At 43.3% G+C, this 12719-nt stretch overlaps 1 protein-coding gene across 5 annotated transcripts in view; it reads left to right on the top strand.

Moving 5' to 3' along the window:
- Nucleotides 1-11504: 11504 nt before the first annotated feature.
- The window catches only part of smoc1 (SPARC related modular calcium binding 1), a 270261-nt gene continuing 269046 nt past the window's right edge, over nucleotides 11505-12719 (top strand). For all 5 annotated transcript variants that reach the window (XM_078563172.1, XM_078563171.1, XM_078563170.1 and 2 more), the window contains exon 1: nucleotides 11505-11784. In XM_078563172.1, the coding sequence (XP_078419298.1) occupies nucleotides 11689-11784 (96 nt within the window). In that variant the 5' untranslated portion in view covers nucleotides 11505-11688. The remainder of the gene's footprint in view (nucleotides 11785-12719) is intronic.

Raw genomic sequence — 12719 nt, 5'->3', positions numbered from 1 at the left:
GGTAGCTATAAGTGACAATAGAAAAAAAAATACTGGAATCCATGTTTACAGTCTTTTCCACTGGCTGAATCAGATTGTATTTTTAAAACTGGAAAATTAAGCTAAATTATGAAACATTATGAAATAGAATAATCTCACGATTTTCCTGATATATGGTGAACACTATTATACTACGTGTTATTTATGGCTTCCTCACACATGCAGAAAGAAACCTGTAAAAATAACTCTGTCGATAGCCCACTTTCATTTGGCAAGCAAAGACACAGCTATACTGAGGCGTTTTTGCTCGAGGCCAACAAGGAACGTATTAAAGAGAATGGGCTTGTTTCATTTGCCAGAAAGAATATAGTACTTCTAAAATCTTTATAAACTAACATTGGGTCAGTTGAGCTAAATTTTGAATAAACTGGAAAGTATAGCATTCTCCTCTTCCTCCTATGGTCTGCTTTGACATTATCTTGGCAGCAGTGTGCACCATCTGCAAGATGCACTGCAGCAACTCACCAAGGCTCCTTCGACAGCACCTTCCAAACTCACAGCCCCCACCACCTAGAGGGACAAGGGCAGCAAACCCATGGGAATTACACCACCTGCAAGTCCTCCTCCAAGCCACCCACCATCCTGATTTGGAACTATATCGACTGTTCCTTCACTGTCGCTGGGTCAAAATCCTGGAACTCCCTCCCTAACAGCACCATGATATCACATGGACTGCAGTGGTTCAAGAAGGCGGCTTACCACGACCTTCTCAAGGGCAATTAGGGATGGGCAATAAATGCTGGCCTAGCCAGCAAAGCCCACATCCCATGAAAGAAAGAAAATCTAATCATTTTCCTGGTCCAGTCAGCTTTGGTGGTGACCTTCACAGTAGCTTGGCCCTTACCTAGGATTCCCCATAAAGAAAGTCTCCAACATAGAAACTAGTTTCTTTCTCTGCTTTCAGCCAGTGTTCGGCTTTTTATGGTTTCTCTTGGGCCCTCTCTACCCTGACTTGCTTTTTGTTTGTGCTAAAGGTACGTTTTGTTTGAGGGTTTGGTTTTAGCTAAGATCAAAGACATCTTATGGGTTATGGTAACATGCTCAACATTTTCAAGGCATTGAGCTACAATTAATTAAAACTGCCACAGTATCTTGCCAATTGAAAGGAACATACCCTACTATTCTGGTAATCTGGAGGTGTTAGCATGAGAGATGGAACATCCTAGATGGTCACAGCATCTTTATAATCTCATCTGTGGTGCTGACTGAAGCTCCTTTACTGAAATGTGTACAAATGGAGCAATGTGCAGTCATACCATATCAGGGCTATTATTTTCTCACAAAAGTCAAACCAATTGGGTGGCACCTCTTGCTTAGTATGCTCAAAACCTGTGGGATGTAACATTGGTGTTGGGCAAGGGCGCAAAGTGGGTGATATCGAATCAGCCAGTCATCAGGAATCTTCCCCGATTTTCATTTCATCTGACTGAAAATGAAAATAGTTTGAGATACGTAACAGACAGATGATCCGATCAGCACAATATTGTATACACAATCAGCCAAGTCAGATTTATCATAATTACCCCCTTTAACTTTATAAGTTACAAACCCTTCCACCCAAGTTTTGTTTAATTTCCAACTTTTGCAGCCAGCGCTGGTACCAGGCACTCTTAGGATAGATATACTATAAAGTTCTCTACTCACTGCTCAGACTTGTAATTTTAGTCTGCATTTGGATGCCTCCTTGGTTTACAGAACAAAAAAAAAGGCAGTTAAAGCACCCCCCCCACCTCCCTTGTAGCTCAGGCGGTCATTGTGTGATGCTGAGCCAAACCAACTCAGGAAGGCCTCTGCCTATGCTCAGAGTTGCTCATCGAAGCCATTAGGGGGCTGTATAATATGCCTCAGTGCCATTGCGGCAGTCACATGGCGACTTGGGTGAAGGACTTCAGTGTGGCTGATGCTGAGAAACCTGTCCACCTAGGGTCAGTGCCTTCAGGGGAGGAGAAAACAAGAGGGTTTAGTGTCAGGGAAGCTAAAAGAAACCAATAACAGGAGGGAGGGAAAGGCTAGGGAAGTTGTTTTTTTCTCCCTCCAACCACCCCACACCCAACCCGCACATTCCCCATGTACAATTGTGGTTTTAGCATATCAAAGGGTGATTTAGCATATCAATGAGTGCAAATTGATCATGTTATGTTTTCAATGAGACTTGAGAACAGGCTGAGACCAATAATTTACAAAAGAGGCTGTAGCCGTTTCTAGATGTAGGTGTGAAACAGGTTTGATGTGGTCACATATACCGAAATGTTAATTGAACCACGGGGTAATTATTATTGGGTACAAAAGGTGTCAGGGAAAAGCTAAGGATGCATCATAGTGCTGAAAATCAAAACTGTGGAATATTGAGAGAGAAAAAAATGTTAGACACTTAACTCTTACCTTGCCATAGTTAAGAGCATTCCATCGGGGTCTTCTGGAGACCACCTTTCTGGTTTTGACACTCGTACTAGTCAAACGTATCATCCTCATCATAGAACTGACTGGACCTGCTAAAGGCTGAGAATTATAGAAAATAAGACCATAAGACGTAGGAGCAGAAGTAGGCCATTTGGCCCATCGAGTCTGCTCCCTCATTCAATGAGACCATGGCTGATCTGATAATCCTCAACTCCACTTTCCTGCCTTTTCCCCATAACCCTTGATTCCCTTCCTGATTAAAAACCTGTCTGTCTCAGCCTTGAATATGCTTAACGACCCAATCCCTACAGCCCTCTGAGGTAAAGAATTCCACAGATTGACTATCCTCTGAGAGAAGAAATTCCTCCTCATCTCTGTTTTAAGTGGGTGTCCCCTTACTCTGAGATTATGCCCTCTGGTCCTAGACTCTCCCACAAGGGGAAACAACCTCTCAGCACCTACCCTGTCAAGCCCCCTAAGAATCTTATATGTTTCAATAAGGTTGCCTCTCATTCTTCTAAATTCCAATGAGCACTGGCCCAACCTACTCAACCTCTCCTCATAAGAAAATCCCTCCATCCCCGGGATCAACCTAGTGAACCTTCTCTGGACAGCCTCCAATGCCAGTATATCTTTCCTTAGATAAGGGGACCAAAACTGTTCACAGCATTCTAGATGTGGTCCAATAGTGCCTTTTATAGTTTTAGCAAAACTTCCCTATTTTTATACTCCATTCCCTTTGAAATAAAGGCCAATATTCCATTTGTCTCACCTATTACCTGCTGAACTTGTATACTAGATTTTTGGGATTCATGCATGAGGACCCCCAAATCCCTCTGTGCTGCAGCTTCCTTCAATCTTTCTTCATTTAAATAATATTCAGCTCCTCTATTCTTCCTGCTAAAGTGCATAACTTCACACTTTCCCACATTATATTCCATCTGCCACAGCTTGGCCCACTCACTTAACCTGTCTATATCCCTCTGTAAACTCTTTGAGTCATCCTCACCACTTGCCTTCCCACCTATTTTTGTGTCATCTGCAAACTTGGCGATAGTACATTCATTTCCCTCATCCAAGTCATGAATATATATTACAAATAATTGTGCCCCAGCATTGATCCCTGTGGCACTCCACTAGTTACAGGTTGCCATCCTGAAAATGCCCCCCTTATCCCAACTCTCTGTCTTCTATTAGTTAGCCAGCCCTCTATTCATGCTAATATACTACCTCCAACACCATGGCCTCTTATCTTATTAAGTAGCCTTATGTTGTGGTACCTTAAAGAACGCCTTTTGGAAATCCAAATATATTACACCTACTGGTTCCCCTTTAAATAACCTGCTTGTTACCTCCTCAAAGAATTCTAATAAATTTGTCAGGCATGATGTCCCCTTCATGAAGCCATACTGACTCTGCTTGATTAGATTATGCATTTCTAAATGCTCTGCTAATACATCCTTTATAATAGACTCCAACATTTTTCCAATGACAGGTGTTAAGCTAACTGGCCTATAGTTACCAGTTTTTTGTCTCCCTCTCTTTTTGAATAAGAGTGTTACATTGGCAGTTTTCCAATCCTTTGGGACTTTTCCAGAACCTAAGGATTCTTGGAAGATTACTACCTTTGCATCAACTATCTCTGCAGCTATTTCCTTTAATAGCCTAGGATGCAACCCATCAGGTCCAGATGACTCATCAGCCTTTAGCACCATTAGTTTCCCTAGTACTTTTTCTCTAGTGTATTTATTCCTTCCCTCCTTTTGCCCCATGATTATTTAGTATTTTTGGAATGCTATTAGTGTTTTCTACCATGAAGCTGATGCAAAGCATTTATTCAACTTCTCTGCCATTTCCTGGTTCCCCATTATTATTTCCCCAGCCTCATTCTCTAAGGGGCCTATATTGACTTTGGCCTCTCTCTTCCTTTTTATATATTTAAAGAAGCTCTTTTATATTACTTGCTAGTTTACGCTCAAAGTTTGTTTTCTCCCTGTTTATTATTTTTTTGGTGGGCTTCTGTTGGTTTTTAAAACTTTCCCAATCCTCTGGCTTACCACTAATCTTTGCCACATTGTATGTTTTTCCTTCACTTTGATACTATCCTTTACTTCCTTGGTTAACCATGGTTGGTTTATCCTCTTCCTTGAATTTTTCTTTCTCACTGGGATATATCTTTGTTGTGAGTCATGAACTATTTTCTTAAACGTCTGTCATTGTTCATTAACCGTCTTTTCTGCTAAGCTCCTTTCCCAGTCCGCTCCAGCCAACTCTGCCCTCATTCCTTTGTAATTACCCTTATTTAAGTTTAGCACAGATGTTTCCGAACTAAGTTTCTCACCCTCAAACTGAATGCTAAGTTCTACCATGTTATGGTCACTGTTTCTTAGGGGATCTTTTACTCTGAAATCATTTAGTAAACCTGCCCCATTACACATTACCAGATCCAAAATAGCCTGATCCCTAGTTGGATCCACAACATATTGTTCTAGCAAACTATCCCGAATACACCATATGAATTCTTGCTTGTAGCTACCTCTGCCAATTTGATTTTCCCAATCTACATGAAGATTAAAGTCCCCCATGATTAATATACTGCCTTTTTTACATGCCCTCATTATCTCCTGATTTATTCTCTGTCTGACAGCATAACTACCGTTAGGGGGCCTATAGACTACTCCCACCAATGTCTTCTTCCCCTTGTTATTTCTTACCTCCACCCATATGGATTCCACATCTTCCGATCCAAGATAATTTCTGGCTATCATACTTATTCCATCTCGTACTAACAAAGCTACCCCACCAGCCTTTCCTTCCTGCCTGTCCTTTCGAAAAGTCACAAACCCCTGAATATTTAGTTCCCAGCTTTGATCTCCTTGTAACCGTGTCTCCGTAATGGCTATAAGATCATACCCATTAATCTCTATTTGTGTCGTTAATTCACATAACGGAATATTAACATAGCTGAAAGAAGTCTGCAAGAAAATTCACATTTTAATTAGAAGAACATTTAGGAAAATTCGCCAAATTATTCTTCTGTAATAGGTATCTGTATTGTCAGCGATTATATCATTATTAAATTTCTAATAATCTGCTAGAAATGGCAGCACTTGTGCTTTCAATTTTGAATGTTGTACAGTCAAGTCTTATCCTAGGTGCAGTACACAAGTTTAGGCTGATACCATATGAGTCTAATACAGTTTGAAGGAATGCTGACATCTAGTTCAATTCTTGGGTTCTGCATTGTTAGAAGTATTACCCTCCAGACAAATTGTTAAACTGCAGCCTGGCCTACATATTCTGATGGATGTTAAACATCCACTGGCATTATTTGAAGAAGATTCCCGATCTTTTCCTGGTCAACATTCCTTTCTCAATAATACCACCAAAACCAGGCTATAGCTGTTTATGAGATTTTGTAATGCACAAAATGATAGCTGCATTAATTGACATACACAACAGTCACTGCATTTCAAAACAATTAACTGTGTGTAAAGTCCTGGAACCGTAGAATGGTTACAGCACAGAAAAGAGGCCATTTGGCCCATCGTATCCAAGCTGGCTCTCTGCAAGAGCAACTCAGCTCATCCCATTCCCCCACCCTTTCCCTGTAACCCTGCGATTTCTTTTCCCTTCAGGTGTTTATCCAATTCCCTTTTGAAAGCCACAATTGAATCTACCTCCATCACAATCTCAGGCAGTGCATTCCAGATCCTAACCGCTCGCTATGCAAAAAAACTCTTCCTCATGTCGCTGTTGTTTCTTTAGCCAATCACCTTAAATCGGTTTCCTCTGATCCTTGACCCTTCTTCCAATGGGAACAGTTACACGTTGTCCAGTCACCACATGACCTGGAACACTTTTATCAAATCTCCTCTCAACCTTCGCTTCTCTGAGGAGAACAGTCCCAGCTTCTCCAATCTATCCATGTAACTGATGTCCTTCATCCCCAGAACCATTCTCGTAAATCTTTTCTGCACTCTCTCTACAGCCTCCACATCCTTCCTACATCATGGTGCCCAGAACTGGACACAGCACTTCAGTTGAGGCTGAAACCAGTGTTTCTTTAAGGTTCACCATAATGTCCTTGCTGTTGTACCCTGTGCCTCTATTTGTGGAGCCCTGGATCTCATATGCCCTTTTAACCACTTTCTCAACCTGCCCTACCACATTTAATGATATGTGCACATCCATTAATAGATTTCGGCAAGAAAAGATTTTTCAAAACCTTGGTATTCTTTTCTGGTGAATTACTGAGCAGGATTAATCACATCCCAAAACCTTGGGCTCCATGAAAAAGACTGGATCTTGGGAAGAAGAAAAAAACATTGACCTATAAGCTTACGGCTGGAAGAGTTGTGGAGGGAAAATAAGCAACCTGGAGTATGAGCACATCCCATGGGGCAGAGTTGCAATTGTCAATGGGCAAAAATAATAAGTCGATTGCCTACAGATTTTTTTGGAGGTGGGTGGGAATTTTTTGCCCGCGGGGTTGGGAAAGGGGCTAAATAATGAATTAACTGGAACTCTATGTTGTAGATGCATGCAAACTGAAATAATACAGAGACTCAAACAGTTGAGGATAATTAGAAGGGGTTGCTTGCAGTAGTACAGAGAATGAAGGAGTGCGGGCTGGGGTGCTCTGGTGGGCTCAGGGGCCGGGTATCCATCTTGTTGCTTCCAACCACCCCCCCACACACAAAATCCTTCCCAAAATGAAAAAAAGATAAAACTTGGAAATGGAAGGTACCCGTGAAACTTGTCCAAACTGGTCTTGCGGCACTTTAAAATGGGACTCCAGTATCACTGGTGCCAGTATTACTGATTTGAAACTCTTTCGAGTTATCAACAGTCACAGATTGCAACTCTTTCGAGTACAATCACAGTTCTTGGTTTCCCAGAGTGGGACATGAACCCACAACCCTCTGATTCAAAGGCAAGGGTGCTATGAACTGAGCCACAGCTGACATCTCAATTACTGATTTGAACTGGGACCTGACAAATTTTGAACTGTTTTTTTTTTTCTCCCTCCCTGTGAATGTGGGGACCTGTGCCCAGCACACAAGCCTCTTGACGCCTGGGCTGCGCTGATTAGCTTCAGTGAGCGACGCGGTCTGCACCCGGGGCCATCGAGGTTGATCTCTTCCCCTCTCCCCCTCCCTCCACCTCCCCTTCCTCCCTTCTCCTGAGCACCACACACTCCTTTAATGCAACGTCCGACGCTCAATTAAGCCGGCACAAGAGCTCCGGATGGGGTCCAGCAGCGGGGCCACCGGGACAATGGGAGGACTCTCAATACCAGAACAGTAAAGAATTAATTTCCTATGACACAGTGTAAACAGAGGAGAAGAATAGGAGGCGCAGGTGTGCCACAGAAAGGGTAGCCACTTGTTCTGCGAGGGAGGAACTTTCACACGAGTTTCACTTTTTACCGATGACCAGTTCCTCAGATCAATTTATGTCAACACCGACCGTTGGTGTCAGGTCTTGGCAAGCGCTCGTAATCTCTGCCAGGGGGTTGGGGAGGGGTGGGGGGTGTGTGGAATGCTTCCTTTCATTCTGCAAGGAAACGGGCAAACATAAAGATAGAGCCTCCTATAAAGAGGGCATGCAATTTAAGGTCGCCCCCCCCCGGACTAGTATGAATGGGTCACGAAGGGGACAGTGTCCCATTTTTGACTGGGGTGTTACCCTGGGGAGGGCTTTCCGGCAGCCAGCGCCAACAGGGACAACTCCTCACATCTCTTTAAACTCAAAACATCAAAATAAATGGCTCGTGAATCCCGAGCAGTTCCCCCTCTCCACACACCCCAGTCCTCCAACCCCCCAAAAAAGCAAAAAAATTATAAAATTTTAGAGTCAAGGCTGACAGACAAAAAGATCCAAGTGTGTGAGGAAGCTGTAAATTGGCAGAAAACCTACATTTTTTTTTTTGGTCACTAAATATTATTCAAGCTGAAAACCTAAACGTGTGGCATTTGTTTTATAGAGCGATCAATAACATGCCGCAGCAGAGAAGGTAGCAGCTCCTCTTGACTCCAAATTGGCTGTCGTATTGAAATCCTTTAATAAGAATCGCCAGGTATTCACACACACATTCGGTGGGATAGCACTTGGGGGGAATAAAACCTTAGGCACTGAATCGTGGGGCGCATCCTTTTAATTGTGTAGCGGATTGGAGCAAGCTTTTATTTTTTAACAAGAGTTATTAAACGGCAAAAAAAAAGTCAGCTTGCATTTCAATATTAATGTAGAAATCGGGCTTAACTAGCCAGAATTTGATATAGGGACCTAATAAGGAGAAACTGTAAATCCTGAAGTGTCTAACTCATTCCACGTTGATAACTGTCCACCTTGGCCCATTAATTAAAAAGAAACTCCTGCAAACGGATTGCTTTCTACTTTGCTAACATCCCGCACGGGAGAACTACACACGAAACATACTAAAGGTGTAAAATGGCTAAGTCATTAAACGTTACCATGCCAACCCCGAATAACATAAAACAAATTGTGGCACCTCAAATTAAAAACAGATGGCCAGGGTGTCGCAAGGGCGAAAATTTCTTCAGCATCACCAAAAGCGGGAAACACACACACACACACAAACACACATGTCATTGATATTTAGTTAAAGTTTGCAGTTTAAACCATGAAGTAAACAGGGGAGAAAGATATCCGACGAGGCAGTGAACCTGCAGCAAGTCTGGGCGAGTGATCGCTATGGGTTCTTTTCTGCAATATTGTTTGTACACCTGCATTAACAGCCACTGGTAGTCCTCTGGGACAAACAGCCATATGTTTGCTGGTGTGAGGTTGGCGGGGGTGGGGAGGTGGAGGTGGTGGTGGTGGTGGAGGGGGACGACTTTAATTCATTCTCACTTGTGGGGGAAGGAAGCTAAGACGCTCGATTCCTTTCTGAAAATGTCCAGAGGCCAAATATGCGCGCTTCCCCCCCCCCCCCCCCCCCTCTCTCTCTCTCTCTCTAACATGTTTGACAGCTGAAAAGTCAACATTTCGCCTTACTTTAATGTTGCATTGCTCCAGCGGCTCTGATACAACCCCACGCCCCTGGGGAAATATGGAAAATCCCAGCGCATGAAACAAAAACAGCGGCAGCTACCAATTTGTTGAAGGTCATAACCTTAAAGGGAACGCAGTGTCTGTTAACGTGGAAAATGTAGTCGTGGTGGGGGAAAGAAAAATGAAACTTTTTTTCTTCGTGTACTGAAATGATCAGCCGTGCACTCTTGTCCATCCTGCTTCTCATTGAACACTCTTCATCAATGAATGCAGTCAAGATTTCTCTCGCACGTTTTGTCCCTTTGCATGTTGGGGTGGGGTGGGGGGGATAAACTAAGTTTGTGCCCTGATTCATTCCTCAATATTGAAAAGTCTGTCCAGATATTGTCCACGCTTTATGTGTTTAAGAAAAAAATAATTTCAGTTAAACGAACGAATGGGTCCAAGTATTTACCTTGAGGGAGACAGTATGTGTGACAAAGGATTTTTTTTGCATGTACATATATATATATATGTGTATATATATATATATATATAATATGTGCTCCGGTTTATAAGCAACATTGAATTCGTGTCATTTTGAGCGAGTGGATCCGAAATAAATTTGTATTCGAACTGAAATCAGGCAGTGGGTTTAACATCACTAAAAAGCCATCGAAATTTCCCTGCAGAGCTGACGCATCGCTCCTGATGGTATGTCTCCGATTCATATGACGAAGCTTTCCTACTAATTCTCCGCTGTCATTAATGTGATACGCAGCACCCCCCACCCCATCCACTTTATGTGTTTGCCTGACACATTAAACCGCAATCCCCCCCCCACCACCACCACCTTCCACTTCTCAACATTGCCTGATCCGTTCCTGTATGCAGAGATAAATTGCAGTCTCCCGGTTCATTAAATACCACCACCTTTTTTTCGCTAGTAAAAACTTCACTCCTTGTGAAGGAACACATGCAGCAATCATTAATCTCCTGCCTAATTGCACTGCAAGAAGAGAAAAAGCTGTGATTGAAAAGCTGCGATTTTTCCCCTGCCTGGGTTACAGCAAAAAAATACCCGCAAAATGATTCGCAAATTACATAGCTTTCGTGAAACGCTTTTTTTTAAAGAGTTTTTTTTTGGGTTGCATGTTTTCTAGACGTTACGGGTCGAGTTAGGATGTCACACCAGGGGCTTTAAAAACACCTTTTGGTTGCAAATTTGAAGCCTGCCCTAAATCGGCGTACACCCCCCCCTCCCCCCCTCTCCTACCCACCAGCCCCTTCCCTCCATCACACCTGCAAAGCGAGATCAAACTTCTGGTTACCAGACACAAAGACAGCTAGTTTGTCAACATCTGTGCAAAAGCAAAAACAGGGGGTGGGGGTGAGGCGTTGCTTAGGCAGACCTGCCACCACCACCCACCCCCTCTCTCCCTCTCCTCCCATGCACCGTGCATTATGCGAATATTGCTCCGAATCCAAATATTGCTAATGCTGAGACACGAATAGGATGCGAGGTCGGAGGCGGTGAAAGGAACGTCAAAGTTTCCAGTCAGGTTTTTTTTTCTCTCTCTGTGGGCAATTAATTTATAAACTATATGCAGCATTTGGGCAAAGGGAGAGAATTGCAAACAGTATCAATGCAAAATATCTCAGCATTTTAAAGCCTACATGGTTAAAGCTGCAGCTGTAGAAAGGAGTGCAGGAGACACTGATGAGCAACATGACCAACATTGTAGCTCAATCATTTTTTTTGGATACAAATCATTCTTCGCAATTACAGGGAAATCCCCGCCCACCCGCATGCTGATTGGCTCGCTCTGATTCTATTGTTCCCGGCTGGCCCGCCCAGGGGCAATGCGTTTGGTGGGTTGCCCTGTCAGTCATCGGAGCTTGTAAACTCTGCCGAGGTGGAGTTGCCTATAACGGGAACCGCATGCAAGTTGCTGCGTTTTATTACCAGGAGCGGGCACATTTAAGAGATTTCACTGCAGGGGGTGGGGTGGTTGGGGAGGAGGGGGGGGTGGGGGGAAGGAGGAGGAGGAGTGGGGAGTGTGGAGGGGGGGGGGTGAAGAAAAGACCAGATGAGTGGTTGCTTAACACATTTTTGGCGTGCTTAAAAAACAGAGAAAGCTAGTCGCGAACACTGGCAAGGTCTGTAGGTCCCCAACTAGGGATTCCGAGCCTGGGACTCTGATTGACATTGTGCAGAAGGACTTGTGCGAACTTTTTATTTTAAAAACAATGTTCAGAAAGTTTTCTCTTATCGTTCTGATACACTTTATTCCGCTGTATTCGGTTCTACCAGGGTCCCGTTCCCAGAGATCGAGCGGACCACGGGTAAGTGCGTTTCACACCATCATCTGACAGTCTTTCAACCAGCTTTTCTATTTGTCCAACAAATTGTGTTTAAATTTAATCTTGCTTTCTTATTCTCTCTCCTCCTCGCTTTTTTTTTTGCTTCTGTCTGAATCATTTTTTTACTATTTAAACTTCAAGTGCCTGTCGGCCATATGATGACACCTGTTGTGCTCCTAAACACACAACAGACACACACACACACACACTCGCTCACTCGGGAACCTCAAAGTGCAAGAGTACTGAAATGTTCTTCAGTGTTGCAGAGGACTGGAGACAGCCAACTACAGCGCCTCTCCTTAAAAAAAAAAGTTTTATAGATTATCCAGAAGGAGAAATAGTCACAGACTTCAGCTCATTCAGGAAGCTTGTGTGTTGTAACTTTACACTGACTGTGTCCAGGGCAAATTTCGGAAGCTTGATGCGAGATAGCAAGTCCCTGTTATCCACTGTATCAGTGCGGTAACCACTTGTTGCTAATCGAAACGGGCTGTGGGGGTCTTATCCGAGCATACGGTCCACTCCCACTCTATCCTCTTTAGGTATTTAATTTTAAACGATAGGCTTCTGTTCTGGAAATGTATTCCAAGAAAGGGGGGGAAACAGTAAGATGAGGATTGTGACTTAAGTTGGCAATGAACGTCAACAAAGAATTTGCTGTAATTTTCAACATGGCATTTTGTTAAGGGTTAAAATCAGCTCGGGCATAGCTGGAGATGGTTGAAACCCTAAAATAAACACAGGGTCCTCATATTCCGCGTTCATATTCTACAATCCCACCCCAACATAAAGAAATATCGTACTCGAAGGGTCAGTTTATTTCTGACTTGCTTTGGGAAATGCCATTTCTGCCGGTTGTGAACCGAGATGTGAATGGGAATGGATGTAATTAACGAGGTGCCAATTCCAGTTGACCT

This window comes from Cetorhinus maximus, chromosome 18 (genome assembly GCF_964194155.1).
Source record: "Cetorhinus maximus chromosome 18, sCetMax3.hap1.1, whole genome shotgun sequence".
Classification (NCBI taxonomy): Eukaryota; Metazoa; Chordata; class Chondrichthyes; order Lamniformes; family Cetorhinidae; genus Cetorhinus; species Cetorhinus maximus.
The sequence above is the reverse complement of the archived record's forward strand: the minus strand, read 5'-3'. Positions and strand labels throughout refer to the sequence as shown.